Source organism: Pseudophryne corroboree, chromosome 3 (assembly GCF_028390025.1).
Source record: "Pseudophryne corroboree isolate aPseCor3 chromosome 3, aPseCor3.hap2, whole genome shotgun sequence".
NCBI classification, from domain to species: domain Eukaryota; kingdom Metazoa; phylum Chordata; class Amphibia; order Anura; family Myobatrachidae; genus Pseudophryne; species Pseudophryne corroboree.
In genome coordinates, this window is record NC_086446.1 from 755,028,643 (window position 1) to 755,049,998 (window position 21,356).

The 21,356-nt window shown below is 48.2% G+C and overlaps 1 protein-coding gene across 3 annotated transcripts in view; it reads left to right on the forward strand.

The window, feature by feature from the left end:
- ARMH3 (armadillo like helical domain containing 3) overlaps positions 1-21,356 on the forward strand; it is a 281,292-nt gene that overhangs the window by 173,232 nt on the left and 86,704 nt on the right. For all 3 annotated transcript variants that reach the window (XM_063962376.1, XM_063962377.1, XM_063962378.1), the window contains exons 22-23: positions 670-796; positions 2,180-2,255. In XM_063962376.1, the coding sequence (XP_063818446.1) occupies positions 670-796; positions 2,180-2,255 (203 nt within the window). The remainder of the gene's footprint in view (positions 1-669; positions 797-2,179; positions 2,256-21,356) is intronic.

The following is a 21,356-nucleotide window of genomic DNA, read 5'->3' on the forward strand; positions in this document are numbered from 1 at the left end:
TTTATTGTAACTCTGTGGTCATAGCAAGAAAGCATAGTGGGTACGGAGTGGGACCTAATTGTGTGCATGGCAGATTTTACTTACAAAACTCAGGGGGAGATGTTTGAAGTAGTGACAAGAGTAGAGAAGTTTTCCATGGCAACCAATCAGCTTTCAGGTAACATTTATCAAGTTCATGCTATAAAGTTATAGGTAGCAGCTGATTGGTTACCATGGGCAACTTCTCCACTCTTGTCACTGCTTCATACATCTGACCCTCCGTGCCGGTATCCGGTCTTTAGGTCACCACAGCGTATGGTCGACTTGGGTTATTCTTGATTTGTTTTAAAACAATTTATAATTTTTTCATACTTTACCATCCACGTGGGCTACGATTCAGAACGGTAACCTGGGACACGATACACCAATTGGGCTTACACATTAAAAACACTGACACACTAAAAACCTAAAATACTCATGTTGACCATTTTCATGTCGATTTTTTTTCTCGTGTCGGCCGTGTGCAAGGCGACCTTTTGGAGTTGACCTAGACACTTTTTGACCTTTTTACTGTCGACCTAATGAACCGTACCCCTCGGTGTCCAGGGTGCAGACCTTCCAAGCTACACCCCTGTATTAAGGTTTCCTATAATATTGCTTTGATTGTTGATGTTTTGCTTTTGATTTTAGGTGGTCAATTTGTTTAACATGTTCATCACCTACGGAGACACCTTCCTTCCCACCCCCAGCAGCTACGATGAGTTATACTATGAAATCATCCGCATGCACCAGATTTTTGACAATCTTTACTCTATGGGTAAGAAACGCGCAGTAAATATAACGTAATCTAAGATCTGTAACCCTTATAGCGCACCGTTCGTCTGCACGCAGTGGGCGCAGCCGTTCTGTGGCGCAGCAGAACCTAATACCGGCCAGTGACTTTGCTGTGTCTTCACCGAGGCATTTCAGAGATCAGTTGATACTGTACATGAGCAGAACACACGGTGATCAGTATCGGCTAATTACACTCTGATTAGAAGACTGTAACTTTAAAGGGTTAACCATAACAATTTGTGCCCTGTTTCTTTCATGAGTAACTTACTTTCTCTTGACCATTTATCACAGTGGGAGATTCAGTAGAGAGGTTCTGGGAATCGTTCATTATTTAATGGCTGTGATCATCAGTGAATTTAGCCCTTGCTCAGGCTGTTAATAAATCTGCATAGAGGTACTTGTCATGCAGGATTGAAATACTCTACAGTGCATCACATTAATGCCACATCTTAAGAAAAAGCCTAATGGTAATGTACAAAATGTTTATGCCGCAAGCTATTCATCAGAAAAATCTACTATAAAACGTTCCCTGCCTTTGAAATAAATTGATGAGGACAGAACAAAGGTCATGTGACACTGATTTCCATGTGATCAGTCAGAGCCAATGTGCTGTAAGCTGGCAGTTTGATGATGTCACAGTAAGTTTCCTGGCAGTACTCTTGTTGATGTGTAGGGTGGCCACATTCTCACTGACAAACAGCCGACTGTAGTGTCACCTGTTCATTGTACAGTTCTGTGGTGGCTGGGATACCCTGTAGCGCATAGCAAGCCATCAGAGCTCTTGTAGTCCGTGTCTTGCGTTGGCCAGCTTAGCGTATGCGGGTAATATGGCGGTCACTTGTGCCTTTGTACTGTACATCAGTGATCATAGCTACCCCTTGCTGCAGCGTACAAGGTAATGTTGTGCTGCTGTACCTGGGAACGCACACACTTTTACAGCGCCATAAAGCACCGTTTATAAAATCCCCTTACTTGCATTTATTTTATTACTGTGACAGTCACATGACCTAGACTTGCCTGATATCCCTGTTGCTATAGCAACTGCAGCGCAGCCCAAAGTAACTTTGCATTGATCAGCAAATCTACTATGTCCTTATTGTCTTATAACCATGGCAACACCTGTCTTTTTTTTTTTTTGCAAAATGCACTTTTCTAGTTTCCAAGAAGACACTTTTATATTATTAGGCGATACACTATAGTCCACGTTAAAGGAGAAATATGGCTTTATAATAGTTCTTAGTATTAAGCACATTTTGTCAAGCATACCTCCCGCCCCCCCCCCCCCCCCCCCCCCCCCCCCAATCATTGATTGTAAGCTGTGAGCGTGTATAAAATGTTTATTTTTTGGTTCTGTCTTCTGTCTCAGTGCTTCGTCTTTCTACCAACGCAGGACAGTGGAAGGAACCCGCCAGCAAAGTGACCCACGCATTGGTCAATATCAGGTGAGGGATTTTATACTTGTGCTAGGGAAATGCTCTGTATTACGGAATGGATGGCGTAACAGCCGTTTGGAACGTTCTGGTGGAACAGTTTCATAATTTACAGTAGATACTGTATGTGTAAATAATGACATCGTAACTGTATTAGGGAGCACAGTATTATAGAGCAGATAGGCGCAGAGTGGACAGTCATCCCGGCATGCTTTGTCTGTAACAGCCCGGGCATGCTTGGTCTTGTAGTTCTTCTACAGCTGATAAGCCGCAGGTTGCCCTCCCAAGGTAACCGAGCTTCAGTAGAGTAAGTACAGGAAAGGTAAGGCACCCCCCCCCCCCCTCCTGATAATCTGTACTTGTAATGTATATGATAAAGGAAGTAAGATTGCTGGATCCCATCGCTGGAAGATTATACACACAGTTATTAATCATTTTTTGCAAGCTAATTATAAAGCGCGCACATTCCATGATTCTTTACAGAGAATATTTCAGTCATTCACATCAGTCCCTGCCCTAGAGGAGCTTGCAATCTACCTTCCCTATCACATGGTCACACATACTCCGAATTATTTCCTCAGAAGCCAATTAACCTACCAATATGTGTTTTAAGTGACTGGAGAACCTGGATGAAACCCACACAAACACTGTGAGAACAAACAAACTCCACACAGACAATGCCTTAGTCAGGAATTAAACTCAAGACATCAGACGTGCTCCAGCATTGCCAACCACCACACCACCATGCTACATGGTACTTTTTTTTCTTCCTGTAATTGGAAGGGTTGGGCATTGTGTCCAGGTCCCAGCATCCTTTGTTTCTAATATGCTTTAGGCCGGGGTATCACATACTCGCATATTAGTTTACAGTCATTGAACGATGCAGGTCTGCCATTTACAATTTAATGTTATGTAAACCTGCAAAGAAACGTGGCAGCATAGCTCATTGGTGTATTTATTGGGGACGATACAGCGATTGTTCCAGATAAATATCTCATCTCCCGCACTGGCACACACATTGGGCACAGCTCCTCGGTGTAATCTGCAGTCACACTGTTCTGCTTCAGCAATTCTTTTTATTTATTTTTTTTATTTTATTTTTTATTTTTTTTTGTCCTGTCTTCAAACTTTGCAATAAAAGATGAACTGAAAGATTTTCCTGGATGCTGATTGCTCGCGGTGAAGCTGATATTTATCATTCCCCAGGAACAGGCTAATGCAATAAATATTTCCGCTGCACCAGCAGCTAATGGGAAGTCGATTTTGCAGATAGTCTACAGTATTATCTCTGTGAAACAGCGCTCGGCTGGTATTGACCAAACCTTCACGATTAGTTCGTAGTTTTTTCAGCCAGGGTATAAGATAACATAACTGGAGAATTTACAGAGAAGAGAGATCTGTTCTGAATTACAGTAATGTTATAGTAGCATCATTTACGTGCATTTTACACTTAATTTTGGGCCTAATTCAGACCTGATCGCGCCTCTGTGAATTTGCAGAGGTTTGCGATCGGATAGTCGCCGCCCAGACAGAGTGAAATTCCGTCCCGTGCAAGTCTGCGTGCGCAGTGCAAAAAGCTTTTCAAGCGCCTTTCAGCTGCAAATCCGTTTGCAACTCACTCACCATGTAATGGTTTTTCCAGTCTGTGCGCAGCCCAGGACTTAATCCTACAGTGCGATACACACAGGCTGACGTCACACACCATCCCTGAAAACCTTGGGCACGCCTGCGTTTTTCCTGACACTCCCAGAAAATGACCAGTCACCACCCCCAAACATCCGCTTCCTGTCAATCACCTTGCGTTCGCCTAGCGATCAAAAAAGACGCTGACTTCTTTCACAGTTTGACCTTGCGCGTGCGCATTATGATCCGTACGTATGCGCAGTCGTTTGATAATCAGCCGCCTTGCGAATTTGTACAACAGCGATCAGGCCTGAATTACCCCCTTAGATGTGATTGTGGTTTTTTCTGGATGCTGAATCTTAGGGTGTAATTCAGACCTGATTGTAGCAGCAAATTTGTTAGCAGTTGGGAAAAACCATGTGCAGGTGTGGCAGATGTAACATGTGCAGAGAGAGTTAGATTTGAGTGGGTTGTATTGTTTCTGTGCAGGGTAAATACTGGCTGCTTTATTTTTACACTGCAATTTAGATTTCAGTTTGAACACACCTCACCCAACTCTAACTCTCTCTGCACATGTTACATCTGCCCCACCTGCAGTGCACATGGGGGTCATTCCAAGTTGATCGCTCGCTAGCAGTTTTTAGCAGCCGTGCAAACGCTATGCCGCCGCCCACTGGAGTGTATTTTAGCTTAGCAGAAGTGCGAACGGTTGTATCGCAGAGCGCCTGCAAAAATCTTTTGGTGCAGTTTGAGTAGCTCAAAACCTACTCGGCGCTTGCGATCACTTCAGACTATTCAGTTCCGGATTTGACGTCACACACCCGCCCAGCATTCGCCCAGCCACGCCTGCGTTTTCCCTGACACGCCTGCGTTTTTCCTAACACTCCCTGAAAACGGTCAGTTGCCACCCAGAAACGCCCACTTCATGTCAAGCACTCTGCGGCAACCAGTGCGCCTGAAATGCATCGCTAGACCCTGTGCAAAAATGCATCGGTCGTTGTGACCATACGCCGCGCGTGCGCATTGCGCTGCATACGCAGAACTGCCATTTTTTAGCCTGATCGCTGCGCTGCAAACAAATACAGCTAGCGATCAACTCGGAATGACCACCATGGGCCTAATTCAGAGTTGATCGCAGCTGCAAATTTGTTAGCAGTTGGGCAAAACCATGTGTGTTCAAACTGAGATCTAAATTGCAGTGTAAAAATAAAGCAGCCAGTATTTACCTTGCACATGCTTTCAGTGCGCATCCTTCTGGCTATCACAGTATGTAAAGCATTGCTTATTTTCATTCGCACCATAAATAATTGCACTCTCCCATCCAGAGATCACGGTTTTAAAAGCCTGTCTTAGTACACTCTCCGTTATTAGCCCCAATGTTTTTTACATTGGAAGTTTTTCCTGCACATAAGCGTCTGTCGTCTAGAAATGTGCCAATCAAGCTAGCGAGCCGAAAGGGACTTTGCTCCTCTCAGAAAGATCTCAGGAGACCTCTCTGCATAGGGAAGGCAGATTAAAGTTTTATTGTACCTTACTGATGGCACCTGGGAAGGTTAATCTTTTTATACAAGACCCGGTTTCTCTAGAGAGTTGATGGCACGTAGTTGGTTTTTTGATTTTTTTTCTTGCATATTTTGTTCCGGTAAGTGCATACATTATATGGGAATATTTCTGCCTGCTTATGCAACGTGCATGTGGAAAGTTACGGAGTGCGACAAGAAGCAGAAAAATCACATACATCTAGTGATAGACCTGTTACTTAATAATAATAATAATAATAATTTTCTTTACAGCACTTTCTCCAAAAGGACTCAAGGCACTTTACAGATATACAGAGGTTTAGATGTGCCTAAAATACAGGAAATCCTGCAAATAATACAGATTTCAGGAAGCCGTTATGGGTCATAGATTCCAAGGAGTATATATCCTGCACATGACGTTACCAGATAAGGCAGCCATCTTGGGTGCACTACATTGGTTACACTGGACAGAATAGGCAATACTTGGACAAGATTATTATTAAACTTTATTAATAGGACACTACATGTGGTCTGCACAGGGCAAATGACAAGACTGTATATGGTAACACAGCCCAATACAGTAAACAGTACAGTATACAATTAACAGAACGCACTACAACACTCAACACAGTCACTGATCCAAGTGATGCAAGGGCAATTGTCGCTGCAAGCTGAAACCTGTACCCATAGGCTAGGGCACAACTAGCAGGTCTTAAGCCACTGCAAGAGATGAAAAGGAAAGACAAGATGGGGTGGAGTCCTGGGCAAAGAGTCCAAGGATTAGGTGGTGAGAAAGAGTAGTAGATAGAGACAGGAGGGAGGAGGGCCCTGCTCATAGGAACTCACATCATACTGTACTAAAATGCGTGGTTCTGATGTACGTGCAAGGATCTTGACCAGTATTTTATCTCTTCCATTGTGTGTCATCCGTTCCAGGCATTCCCTACTCTACCCAGTGTAATCCTACATGGTGCACCTAAAATGGCTGCCTCACTTGCACACACTGTGCATGGGTAGGATGAATAATCCAGCAACTGATGACCCAAAATGGCCACCACACCCGTTGTAGTATCTCCATACTCTCTGTATTTCATTACAAAATTACTGTATTTCATTGTTCCTGTACTGTATTATGTTTAAGTACTATATTTTGTCTAATTTCTCTGACGTTCTAGTGGATGCTGGGTACTCCGTAAGGACCATGGGGAATAGACGGGCTCCGCAGGAGACTGGGCACTCTTAAAAGAAAGATTAGGTACTATATCTGGTGTGCACTGGCTCCTCCCTCTATGCCCCTCCTCCAGACCTCAGTTAGAATCTGTGCCCGGCCAGAGCTGGATGCACCTAGTGGGCTCTCCTGAGCTTACTAGAAAAGAAAGTTTCTCTAACGTCCTAAGTGGATGCTGGGACTCCGTAAGGACCATGGGGGATAGCGGCTCCGCAGGAGACTGGGCACAACTATAAAGAAAGCTTTAGGTCTAACTGGTGTGCACTGGCTCCTCCCACTATGACCCTCCTCCAGACTTCAGTTAGAATCTTGTGCCCGGCTGAGCTGGATGCACACTAGGGGCTCTCCTGAGCTCCTAGAAAGAAAGTATATTTTAGGTTTTTTATTTTACAGTGAGATCTGCTGGCAACAGACTCACTGCAGTGAGGGACTAAGGGGAGAAGAAGCGAACCTACCTGACTGGAGATAGTTTGGGCTTCTTAGGCTACTGGACACCATTAGCTCCAGAGGGATCGAACACAGGACCCGACCTCGATCGTTCGGTCCCGGAGCCGCGCCGCCGTCCCCCTTACAGAGCCAGAAGCAAGAAGTGGTCCGGAAAATCGGCGGCAGAAGACCTCGGTCTTCAATAAGGTAGCGCACAGCACTGCAGCTGTGCGCCATTGCTCCTCATGCACACCTCACACTCTGGTCACTGATGGGTGCAGGGCGCTGGGGGGGGGCGCCCTGAGCAGCAATATAAACACCTTGGCTGGCAAATCATCACAATATATAGTCCCAGAGGCTATATATGTGATAAATTACCCCTGCCAGAATTCCTGAAAAAAGCGGGAGAAGTCCGCCGAAAAAGGGGCGGGGCTAACTCCCTCAGCACACTGGCGCCATTTTTCCCTCACAGCTCCGCTGGAAGGATCGTTCCCTGACTCTCCCCTGCAGTATCAAGCTACAAAGGGTAAAAAAGAGAGGGGGGGGGGGGCACTAAATTTAGGCGCAGTATAACTTATATAGCAGCTATAAGGGGAAATAATTCAGTTAATCCCTGTATTATTATAGCGCTCTGGTATGTGCTGGCATACTCTCTCTCTGTCCCCCCAAAGGGCTTTGTGGGGTCCTGTCCTCTGTCAGAGCATTCCCTGTGTGTGTGCGGTGTGTCGGTACGGCTGTGTCGACATGTTTGATGAGGAGGCTTATGTGGAGGCGGAGCAGATGCCGATAAATGTGTTGTCACCCCCTGCGGGGTCGACACCTGAGTGGATGGTTCTGTGGAAGGAATTACGCGACCGTGTCGACTCCTTGCATAAAAGGTTTGACGACATACCAAATATGGGACAGCCGGCTTCTCAGCCTGTGGCTGCCCAGGCGTCTCAAAAGCCATCAGGGGCTCTAAAACGCCCGCTACCTCAGATGGCAGACACAGATGTCGACACGGATACTGACTCCAGTGTCGACGACGATGAGACTAATGTAACTTCCAATAGGGCCACACGTTATATGATTGAGGCAATGAAAAATGTGTTGCATATTTCTGATGTTACCCCAGGTACCACAAAAAAGGGTATTATGTTTGGAGAGAAAAAACTACCAGTAGTTTTTCCTCCATCTGAGGAATTAAATGAAGTGTGTGAAGAAGCGTGGGCTTCCCCCGATAAGAAACTGGTAATTTCTAAGAGGTTACTAATGGTGTACCCTTTCCCGCCAGAGGATAGGTCACGTTGGGAAACATCCCCTAGGGTGGATAAAGCGCTCACACGCTTGTCAAAGAAGGTGGCACTACCGTCTCCGGATACGGCCGCCCTGAAGGAACCTGCTGATAGAAAGCAGGAGGCTATCCTGAAGTCTGTATATACACACACAGGTATTATACTGAGACCAGCTATTGCTTCAGCATGGATGTGCAGTGCTGCAGCTGCGTGGTAAGATTCCCTGTCGGAAAATATTGATACCCTAGACAGGGACACTATATTGCTAACCGTAGAGCATATTAAAGACGCAGTCTTATACATGAGAGATGCACAGAGGGATATTTGCCGGCTGGCATCTAAAATAAGTGCAATGTCCATTTCTGCCAGGAGAGGCTTATGGACTCGGCAGTGGACAGGTGATGCAGATTCTAAAAGGCACATGGAAGTTTTGCCTTATAAGGGTGAGGAGTTGTTCGGGGATGGTCTCTCGGACCTCGTTTCCACAGCAACAGCTGGGAAGTCTACATTTTTACCCTATGTTCCCTCACAGCCAAAGAAAGCACCGTATTATCAGGTACAGTCCTTTCGGCCCAATAAGGGCAAGCGGGTTAAAGGCGCGTCCTTTCTGCCCAGAGGCAGAGGTAGAGGGAAAAAGCTGCAGCATACAGCCAGTTCCCAGGAGCAAAAGTCCTCCCCCGCTTCCTCTAAGTCCACCGCATGACGCTGGGGCTCCACAGGAGGAGCCAGGTACGGTGGGGGCCCGTCTCAAATACTTCAGCAATCAGTGGGCTCGCTCACGGGTGGATCCCTGGATCCTTCAAGTAGTATCTCAGGGGTACAAGCTGGAATTCGAGACGTCTCCCCCCCGCCGTTTCATCAAATCTGCCTTACCAACAACTCCCTCAGGCAGGGAGGCAGTGTTAGAGGCAATTCACAAGCTGTATTCCCAGCAGGTGATAGTCAAAGTGCCCCTACTTCAACAAGGACGGGGTTACTATTCCACAATGTTTGTGGTACCGAAACCGGACGGTTCGGTGAGACCCATTTTAAATTTGAAATCCTCAAACACATATATAAAAAAATTCAAGTTCAAGATGGAATCGCTCAGGGCGGTTATTGCAAGCCTGGACGAGGGGGATTACATGGTATCACTGGACATCAAGGATGCTTACTTGCATGTCCCCATTTACCATCCTCACCAGGAGTACCTCAGATTTGTGGTACAGGATTGTCATTACCAATTCCAGACGTTGCCGTTTGGTCTATCCACGGCTCCGAGTGTATTTACCAAGGTAATGGCCGAAATGATGATACTCCTTCGAAAGAAGGGAGTTTTAATTATCCCGTACTTGGACGATCTCCTGATAAAGGCGAGGTCCAGGGAGCAGTTGTTGGTCTGGGTAGCACTATCTCGGGAGGTGCTACAACACCACGGCTGGATTCTGAATATTTCAAAGTCACAGCTGGTCCCCACGACACGTCTACTGTTCCTGGGGATGGTTCTGGACATAGAACAGAAAAAAGTGTTCCTCCCGGAGGAAAAGGCCAAGGAGCTGTCATCTCTAGTCAGAGGCCTCCTAAAACCAAAACAGGTGTCGGTGCATCACTGCACGCGGATCCTGGGAAAGATGGTAGCTTCCTACGAAGCAATTCCATTCGGCAGGTTTCATGCAAGAACCTTTCAGTGGGACCTGTTGGACAAGTGGTCCGGATCGCATCTTCAGATGCATCGGCTGATAACCCTGTCTCCAAGGACCAAGGTGTCTCTGCTGTGGTGGCTGCAAAGTGCTTATCTTCAAGAGGGCCGCAGATTCGGCATACAGGACTGGATCCTGGTGACCACGGACGCCAGCCTTCGGGGCTGGGGGGCAGTCACACAGGGAAGAAACTTCCAAGGACTATGGTCAAGTCAGGAGACTTCCCTACACATAAATATTCTGGAACTGAGGGCCTTCAAAACCAGCCGGTACTGATCCAGTCAGACAACATCACGGCAGTCGCCCATGTAAACCGACAGGGCGGCACAAGAAGCAGGACGGCGATGGCAGAAGCCACAAGGATTCTCCGATGGGCGGAAAATCACGTGTTAGCACTGTCAGCAGTGTTCATTCCGGGAGTGGACAACTGGGAAGCAGACTTCCTCAGCAGACACGACCTCCACCCGGGAGAGTGGGGACTTCATCCGGAAGTCTTTCAACTGATTGTAAACCGTTGGGAAAAGCCACAGGTGGACATGATGGCGTCCCGCCTAAACAAAAAGCTAGAAAGATATTGCGCCAGGTCGAGAGACCCTCAGGCGATAGCTGTGGACGCTCTAGTGACACCATGGGTGTACCGGTCGGTTTATGTATTCCCTCTTCCTCTCATACCAAAGGTACTGAGGATAATAAGGAGAAGAGGAGTAAGACTATACTCATTGTTCCGGATTGGCCAAGAAGAGCTTGGTACCCGGAACTTCAAGAAATGATCTCAGAGGACCCATGGCCTCTGCCGCTCAGACAGGACCTGCTGCAGCAGGGGCCCTGTCTGTTCCAAGACTTACCGCGGCTGCGTTTGACGGCATGGCGGTTGAACACCGGATCCTGAAGGAAAAGGGCATTCCGGAGGAAGTCATTCCTACGCTGATTAAAGCTAGGAAAGAAGTTACCGCAAACCATTATCACCGCATTTGGCGAAAATATGTTGCGTGGTGTGAGGCCAAGAAGGCCCCAACGGAGGAATTTCAGCTGGGCCGTTTTCTGCACTTCCTACAGTCAGGGGTGACTATGGGCCTAAAATTGGGTTCCATTAAGGTCCAGATTTCGGCTCTATCGATTTTCTTCCAGAGAGAACTGGCTTCACTACCTGAAGTTCAGACTTTTGTTAAGGGAGTGCTGCATATTCAGCACCCTTTTGTGCCTCCAGTGGCACCTTGGGATCTCAACGTGGTGTTGGATTTCCTAAAGTCACATTGGTTTGAGCCACTTAAAACCGTGGAATTAAAGTATCTCACGTGGAATGTGGTCATGCTGTTGGCCTTGGCTTCGGCCAGGCGTGTATCAGAATTGGCGGCTTTGTCATGTAAAAGCCCTTATCTGATTTTCCATATGGATAGGGCAGAATTGAGGACTCGTCCCCAGTTTCTCCCTAAGGTGGTATCAGCTTTTCATCTGAACCAACCTATCGTGGTGCCTGCGGCTACTAAAGACTTGGAGGCTTCCAAGTTGTTAGACGTAGTCAGGGCCCTGAAAATCTATGTTTCCAGGACAGCTGGAGTCAGAAAGACTGACTCGCTATTTATCCTGTATGCGCTCAACAAGTTGGGTGCACCTGCTTCAAAGCAGACTATTGCTCGCTGGATCTGTAGTACAATTCAGTTTGCACATTCTGCGGCTGGACTGCCGCATCCTAAATCAGTGAAAGCCCATTCCACAAGGAAGGTGGGCTCTTCTTGGGCGGCTGCCCGAGGGGTCTCGGCTTTACAACTTTGCCGAGCAGCTACTTGGTCGGGGTCAAACACATTTGATAAATTCTACAAGTTTGACACCCTGGCTGAGGAGGACCTAGAGTTTGCCCATTCGGTGCTGCAGAGTTATCCGCACTCTCCCGCCCGTTTGGGAGCTTTGGTATAATCCCCATGGTCCTTACGGAGTCCCAGCATCCACTTAGGACGTTAGAGAAAATAAGAATTTACTCACCGGTAATTCTATTTCTCGTAGTCCGTAGTGGATGCTGGGCGCCCATCCCAAGTGCGGATTGTCTGCAATACTTGTATATAGTTATTGTTTAACTAAAGGGTTATTGTTAAGCCATCTGTTGAGAGGCTCAGTTGTTGTCATACTGTTAACTGGGTATTGTATCACGAGTTATACGGTGTGATTGGTGTGGCTGGTATGAGTCTTACCCGGGATTCAAAATCCTTCCTTATTGTGTCAGCTCTTCCGGGCACAGTATCCTAACTGAAGTCTGGGGGAGGGTCATAGTGGGAGGAGCCAGTGCACACCAGTTAGACCTAAAGCTTTCTTTATAGTTGTGCCCAGTCTCCTGCGGTGCCGCTATCCCCCATGGTCCTTACGGAGTTCCCAGCATCCACTACGGACTACGAGAAATAGAATTACCGGTGAGTAAATTCTTATTATTTGTTAGGTTTTTTTATTTTCAGTGAGATCTGCTGGCAACAGACTCACTGCTACGAGGGACTGAGGGGAGAGAAGCAAACCTACCTGCTTGCAGCTAGCTTGTGCTTCTAAGGCTACTGGACACCATTAGCTCCAGAGGGATCGAACACAGGGCCCGACCTCGATCGTCCGTTCCTGGAGCCGCGCCGCCGTCCCCCTTGCAGAGCCAGAAGACGGAAGAACCAGGAGAAAATCGGCGGCTGAAGACTCCGGTCTTCAATAAGGTAGCGCACAGCACTGCAGCTGTGCGCCATTGCTCCCACAGCACACCACACGCTCCGGTCACTGGTGGGTGCAGGACGCTGGGGGTGGGGGGGGGGGCGCGCCCTTGGCTGCAATATGTATACCTTTTTGGCAAAATGCACATAATACAGTTATAAACTGTATATGTGCCTAATCCCCCGCCATAAATATTATTAAAAAAGCGGGAGAAGCCCGCCGCTGAAGGGGCGGGGCTATCTTCCTCAGCACAGCCAGCGCCATTTTCTCTTCACAGCTCCGCTGGAAGGACGCTCCCCAGGCTCTCCCCTGCAGTATACACTACGAGAAGGGTAAAAAAGAGAGGGGGGGCACATAAATTTAGGCGCAAAAGGTGATATAAGCAGCTATTGGGGGGAAATTCACTTTCTGTTAGTGTAAATCCCTCTGTTATATAGCGCTCTGGTGTGTGCTGGCATACTCCCTCTCTGTCTCCCCAAAGGACTTTGTGGGGTCCTGTCCTCAGTCAGAGCATTCCCTGTGTGTGTGTGCGGTGTGTCGGTACGGCTGTGTCGACATGTTTGAGGAGGACGCTTACGTGGAGGCGGAGCAAGTGCCGATAAGTGTGATGTCGCCCCCTGCGGGGCCGACACCAGAGTGGATGGATATGTGGAAGGTATTAACCGACAGTGTCAACTCCTTGCATAAAAGGTTCGATGACGCAGCTTTGGGACAGCCGGCATCTCAGCCCGCGCCTGCCCAGGCATCTCAGAGGCCATCAGGGGCTCAAAAACGCCCGCTACCTCAGATGGCAGACACAGATGTCGACACGGAGTCTGACTCCAGTGTAGACGAGGATGAGACAAATGTACAGTCCACAAGGGCCATCCGATGCATGATTACGGCAATGAAAAATGTGTTGCACATTTCTGACATTAAACCGGTTACCACTAAAAAGGGTATTATGTTTGGGGAGAAAAAGCAGCCAGTGACTTTTCCCCCATCTGATGAGTTAAATGAATTGTGTGAAGAAGCGTGGTGTTCCCCTGATAAGAAACTAGTGATTTCTAAGAGGTTACTGATGGTGTACCCTTTCCCGCCAACAAACAGGCTACGTTGGGAAACATCCCCTAGGGTGGACAAGGCGCTCACACGCTTACCAAAAAAGGTGGCAATGCCGTCTCAGGATACGGCCGCCTTAAAGGAGCCTGCAGATAGAAAGCAGGAGGCTATCCTGAAGTCTGTATATACACACTCCGGTACTATACTGAGACCTGCAATTGCTTCGGAATGGATGTGTAGTGCTGCAGCTGCTTGGTCTGATTCCCTGTCGGATAACATTGATTCCCTTGACAGGGATACTATTTTGCTAACCATAGAGCATATTAAAGACGTCGTCTTATATATGAGGGATGCACAGAGGGACATTTGCCGGCTGGCATCTAGAATTAATGCAATGTCCATTTCTGCCAGGAGAGTATTATGGACTCGGCAATGGACAGGTGTTGCTGATTCTAAAAGGCACATGGAGCCCAGAGGCAGGGGTAGAGGGAAAAAGCTGCACCAGACAGCCAGTTCCCAGGAACAAAAATCCTCCCCTGCTTCCACTAAGTCCACCGCATGACGCTGGGGCTCCACAGGTGGAGCCAGGTGCGGTGGGGGCGTGTCTCCGGAACTTCAGCGACCAGTGGGTTCGCTCACAGGTGGATCTCTGGGTTCTACAAGTGGTATCTCAGGGATACAAGCTGGAGTTCGAGGCGTCTCCCCCTCGCCGTTACCTCAAATCAGCCTTGCCAGCTGCTCCCAAGGAAAGGGAGGTAGTACTGGCCGCAATTCACAAGCTGTACCTTCAGCAGGTGATAATCAAAGTTCCCCTCCTTCAACAGGGACGGAGTTACTATTCCACAATGTTTGTGGTACCGAAACCAGATGGTTCGGTGAGACCCATTCTAAATTTGAAATCCTTGAACACTTATATAAGGAAGTTCAAGTTCAAAATGGAATCGCTCAGGGCGGTTATTGCAAGCCTGGAAGAGGGGGATTTTATGGTGTCACTGGACATCAAGGATGCTTACCTACATGTCCCCATTTACCCCCCTCACCAGGAGTACCTCAGGTTTGTGGTACAGGACTGTCATTACCAATTCCAGACGATGCCGTTTGGTCTGTCCACGGCACCGAGGGTATTTACCAAGGCAATGGCCGAAATAATGATACTCCTTCGAAAGGAGGGAGTTATAATTATCCCATACTTGGACGATCTCCTTATAAAGGCGAGGTCCAAGGAGCAGTTGTTAGTCGGAGTAGCACTATCTCGGGAAGTGCTACAACAGCACGGCTGGATTCTGTATATCCCAAAGTCGCAGCTGATTCCTGCGACGCGTCTGCTGTTCTTGGGCATGATTCTGGACACAGAACAGAAGAAGGTGTTTCTCCCGGAGGAGAAGGCCCAGGAATTGTCATCTCTGGTCAGGGACCTCCTGAAACCAAAACAGGTGTCGGTGCATCACTGCACGCGAGTCCTGGGAAAGATGGTAGCTTCTTACGAAGCAATTCCCTTCGGCAGGTTCCATGCAAGGATCTTTCAGTGGGATCGGTTAGACAAGTGGTCCGGATCGCATCTTCAGATGCATCGGTTGATCACCCTGTCCCCGAGGGCCAGGGTGTCTCTGCTGTGGTGGCTGCAGAGTGCTCATCTTCTCGAGGGCCGCAGATTCGGCATTCAGGACTGGGTCCTGGTGACCACGGATGCAAGCCTCCGAGGTTGGGGGGCAGTCACTCAGGGAAGAAACTTCCAAGGACAGTGGTCGAGTCAGGAGACTTCCCTACACATAAATATTCTGGAACTAAGGGCCATTTACAATGCCCTGAGTCAAGCAGTAACCCTGCTTCAAAACCAGCCGGTGCTGATTCAGTCAGACAACATCACGGCGGTCGCCCATGTAAACTGACAGGGCGGCACAAGAAGCAGGATGGCGATGGCAGAAGCCACAAGGATTCTTCGATGGCCGGAGAATCACGTGCTAGCACTGACAGCAGTGTTCATTCCGGGAGTGGACAACTGGGAAGCAGACTTCCTCAGCAGGCACGACCTCCACCCGGGAGAGTGGGGACTTCATCCAGAAGTCTTCAAGCTGATTGTAAATCGTTGGGAAAGGCCACAGGTGGACATGATGGCGTCCCACCTCAACAAAAAGCTAAAAAGATATTGCGCCAGGTCAAGGGACCCTCAGGCGATAGCTGTGGACGCTCTAGTGACACCGTGGGTGTACCAGTCGGTTTATGTGTTCCCTCCTCTTCCTATCATACCAAAGGTACTGAGGATAATAAGGTAGAGAGGAGTAAGAACTATACTCATCGTTACGGATTGGCCAAGAAGAACTTGGTACCCGGAACTACAAGAAATGATCTCAAAGGACCCTTGGCCTCTGCCGCTCCGACAGGACCTGCTACAGCAGGGGCCCTGTCTGTTCCAAGACTTACCGCGGCTGCGTTTGACGGCATGGCGGTTGAACGCCGGATCCTAATGGGAAAAGGCATTCCGGATGAAGTCATTCCTACGCTGATTAAAGCTAAGAAAGATGTGACAGCAAAACATTATCACCGCATATGGCGAAAATATGTTGCTTGGTGTGAGGCCAGGAAGGCCCCAACAGAGGAATTTCAGCTGGGTCGATTTCTGCACTTCCTACAGTCAGGAGTAACTATGGGCCTAAAATTGGGATCCATTAAAGTCCAGATTTCGGCCCTGTCTATTTTCTTTCAAAAAGAACTGGCGTCACTGCCTGAAGTTCAGACGTTTGTTAAGGGAGTGCTGCGTATTCAGCCCCCTTTTGTGCCTCCAGTGGCACCTTGGGATCTCAACGTTGTGTTGGATTTCCTAAAATCACATTGGTTTGAGCCACTTCAGACCGTGGAGTTGAAGTATCTCACGTGGAAGGTAGTCATGCTGTTGGCCTTGGCCTCAGCTAGGCGTGTGTCAGAATTGGCGGCTTTGTCCTGTAAAAGCCCATATCTGATTTTCCATATGGACAGGGCAGAATTGAGGACTAGTCCCCAATTTCTCCCTAAGTTGTATCAGCGTTTCATTTGAACCAACCTATTGTGGTGCCTGCGGCTACTCGGGACTTGGAGGATTCCAAGTTGCTGGACGTAGTCCGGGCCCTGAAAATCTATGTTTCCAGGACGGCTAGAGTCCGGAAAACTGACTCGCTGTTTATCCTGCATGCACCCAACAAGCTAGGTGCTCCTGCTTAAAAGCAGACTATTGCTCGCTGGATCTGTAGCACGATTCAACTTGCACATTCTGCGGCTGGACTGCCGCATCCTAAATCTGTAAAAGCCCATTCCACGAGGAAGGTGGGCTCTTCTTGGGCGGCTGCCCGAGGGGTCTCGGCTTTACAACTTTGCCGAGCTGCTACTTGGTCGGGATCAAACACTTTTGCAAAATTCTACAAGTTTGATACCCTGGCTGAGGAGGACCTTGAGTTTGCTCATTCGGTGCTGCAGAGTCATCCGCACTCTCCCGCCCGTTTGGGAGCTTTGGTATAATCCCCATGGTCCTTACGGAGTACCCAGCATCCACTAGGACGTCAGAGAAAATAAGAATTTACTCACCGGTAATTCTATTTCTCGTAGTCCGTAGTGGATGCTGGGAGCCCATCCCAAGTGCGGACTTTCTGCAATACATGTATATAGTTATTGCTTAACTATAGGGTTATTGTTATGAGCCATCTGTTGACTGAGGCTCAGTTGTTGTTCATACTGTTAACTGGGTATAGTTATCACAAGTTGTACGGTGTGATTGGTGTGGCTGGTATGAGTCTTACCCTGGATTCCAAATCCTTTCCTAGTAATGTCAGCTCTTCCGGGCACAGTTTCCCTAACTGAGGTCTGGAGGAGGGGCATAGAGGGAGGAGCCAGTGCACACCAGATATAGTACCTAATCTTTCTTTTAAGAGTGCCCAGTCTCCTACGGAGCCTGTCTATTCCCCATGGTCCTTACGGAGTACCCAGCATCCACTACGGACTACGAGAAATAGAATTACCGGTGAGTAAATTCTTATTTTTATCTATTAAGTTCCTTGAGTCCTATTGGAGAAAGAGCGCTATATAAATAAAATTATCATAAAATGTGATGACAGATTGGGGTACTACTGAATACTAAAGCGATATATTTGTTCTAGTTGGCGCCGCGGATGGCTGCCTCGGTGCTGCTCTGCCAAGCAACCTTTATTTTTATTCTTACATGTATAATATGTCTAATATGTTTAGTCTATTGTACAGTTGCAATGTGCAGTATGAACTCATGTGTAATGTTTGTAATGTATGCTATGTTCTTCCCCCTTCTTATGCTATGTATTCCCCCTACATGTTGCTGCTTGGCGATGCATTGTACCACAAAGAATTCCTAGTGTACGTGAGTACACCTGGCCAATAAAGCTGATTCTGATTCTGATGATTCTGGTTACAAAATCATCAGAATACTGCATTGTACCTGCTACACCTGAGAGTACCAGGTAAAGCAGCCATCTTGAGCGCACAATATAGGTTGTAGTGTGTGAGGTAAACAATACACGGAAGTAAGACCTACAGTATTAGTGTAACATGGAAGATGACTGACCAGGTAACCACTGACAAAATAGTTCTACGGATTGCTCTTCCTGCCCATGGAAGTTACAGTTGGCACAATGGGCAATTTGCAGAAGTGTAATATACAGTGGGGACTCGCAGATCAGAAAGGAGGGAAGGGGGGGGGGGGGGATGGAATTGGAGCACAGAACTTATCATGGCCACCAAACTCATATAGTGGTGCTCTGGCCAGAAATGCTGAAATATGAATATTTAATTTGTCGTGATGCTTGACCAGTAAGACAAAGGCCTCACTTGCCTAACGTGCACCTATCATTCACCTTAACCCAGAGTAACTTTCAGGTTGATCACTGCAGTAACACCCACAGTTCACTCAAATGAATTGCTATTAGTCTATATACCATATTGGCCATAGCCATTTAATGTACAGCTTCTTCTGTGTACCTTACTGTCTGCTCTTACCATCAAATAGCCTTAGCGCTAGGGATGGCTATCGACCATCCATGATTCGAAATCATCAGTGGTCTGACTGATGTTGAATACTTTTACCATCGTTTGGAAAGAAACAGATGGTTTTCCACCATCGATGGTTTAGTGCTACCGAATTTTTATTTCTCCTACGTCCCAGAGGATGCTGGGGACTCCGTGAGGACCATGGGGTATAGACGGGATCCGCAGGAGACATGGGCACACTAAAAGACTTTGACTGGGTGTGAACTGGCTCCTCCCTCTATGCCCCTCCTCCAGACCTGAGTTAGACTTTGTGCCCAGGAGAGACTGGTCACACACTAGGGGAGCTCTACTGAGTTTCTCTGGAAAGACTTTATGTTAGGCTTTTTTATTTTCAGGGAGACCTGCTGGCTACAGGCTCCCTGCAGCGTGGGAGTGAGGGGAGAGAAGCAGGACCTACTTCTTCTTAGTTCAAGGGCTCTGCTTCTTAGGCTACTGGACACCATTAGCTCCAGAGGGTTCGATAACTTGGTCCGCCTAGCTGCTTGTTCCCGGAGCCGCGCCGTCAACCCCCTCACAGAAGCCAGAAGAAAGAAGCCGGGTGAGTATTAGAAGAACCGAAGACTTCAGTGACGGCTGAAGACTTCAGTAACGGAGGTACAGCGCAGCGGTCGCGCTGCGCTCCATGCTCCCACACACCAACGGCACTCACAGGGTGCAGGGCGCTGGGGGGGGGGGAGCGCCCTGGGCAGCAAGTTACTGAGAGTTTTACCGCTGGCATAAGCTACATATTCGGTGCCCGGGCACCGTGTACGTTACCCCCGCCAGTATGAAGCAGCGGTCGCGCTGCGCGCCATTGCTCCCACACGCCAACGGTTTTACATGGGTACAGGGCGCTGGGGGGGGGGGGGGCGCCCTGGGCAGCAATATATACCTCTTTGAGGGTGACAACACATGTATACAGTGTGTAGACACTGTATGGGGACCCCCCACCAGCATAAATAAGCTATTTTAATAGCGGGCTGAAGCGTGCCGAGAAGGGGTGGGGCTTAGCCCTCACATCAGCGCCATTTTCTCCATGTTCCCGCCAAGGCAATGTAAAACACTGCAAACGTGGGGGGAGGGGGCACAGTGTTTAGTGCTATATAGAGGACAATATAACACTATTTATATAATCTGTCTGTTGTGCACATATATCTGTGTGTTCCCTGTCAGATACCCACTATAGCTTTTTAGTCGACCTATGTCGGCAGGCGTGAGTGCTCTGTCACAAACTCTTATGGGGAACACTGTCGGCATCGCCGACTCCTGTTGGTACTTGATTCAGTAGATGCAGTGTCAGCAGGTCGGTAGTTGTATACTTGTCTAAAGTAAACACTGTAGGGGAGACACAGTAGTATGTGGGTGACCTTGTCGGCACCAACTGTTATTACTGGGTGTAAATTAACATGCTGTAACTGCCTTATGCCTGTATATATATTTATATGTATATGTATGGTACGGTTCAATGGGCCTGTAGCTCGAGCACAGACATGGTAGTATATGTGGGGGAGTGTTATTAAAATTATTTATGTATACTTCCCTCGGACCCCTCAGGGTCGCAAGAATGTTATTTTGCCTGGTTGCTACTCCCTGCTGTCGACGACTACTGGGTTTTCTGTCGACCATAAGGTTTCCTGTTAGATCCACAATTGGGGCATTCAGTACATGGTCATACACATTCAGAACACATTAATGTCACTAGGGACCCGACGGTTCCGGACAATCCGCTTATATGTATGTTTCTCTAACGTCCTAGTGGATGCTGGGGACTCCGTCAGGACCATGGGGAATAGCGGCTCCGCAGGAGACAGGGCACAAAAGCAAGCTTTTAGGATCACATGGTGTGTACTGGCTCCTCCCCCTATGACCCTCCTCCAAGCCTCAGTTAGGTTTTTGTGCCCGGCCGAGAAGGGTGCAATCTAGGTGGCTCTCTTAAAGAGTTACTTAGAAAAAGTTTTTAGGTTCTTTATTTTCAGTGAGTCCTGCTGGCAACAGGCTCACTGCATCGAGGGACTTAGGGGAGAGATTTTCAACTCACCTGCGTGCAGGATGGATTGGATTCTTAGGCTACTGGACATAGCTCCAGAGGGAGTCGGAACACAGGGCTCGCCCTGGGGTTCGTCCCGGAGCCGCGCCGCCGACCCCCCTTGCAGACGCTGAAGATGAAGAGGTCCGGAACCAGGCGGCAGAAGACTCTCAGTCTTCATCAGGTAGCGCACAGCACTGCAGCTGTGCGCCATTGTTGTCAGCACACTTCACACAGCGGTCACGGAGGGTGCAGGGCGCTGGGGGGGGGCGCCCTGGGCAGCAATGTATAATACCTGTATGGCGAAAAATACATCACATATAGCCCTTGAGGCTATATGGATGTATTTAACCCCTGCCAGATATCTAAAACTCCGGAGAAGCCCGCCGAAAAGGGGGCGGGGCCTATTCTCCTCAGCACACAGCGCCATTTTCCCTCACAGAAAGGCTGGTGGGAAGGCTCCCATGCTCTCCCCTGCACTGCACTACAGAAACAGGGTTAAAACAGAGAGGGGGGGCACTGATTTGGCGATATGTATATATATTAAAATGCTATAAGGGAGGAACACTTATATAAAGGTTGTCCCTGGATAATT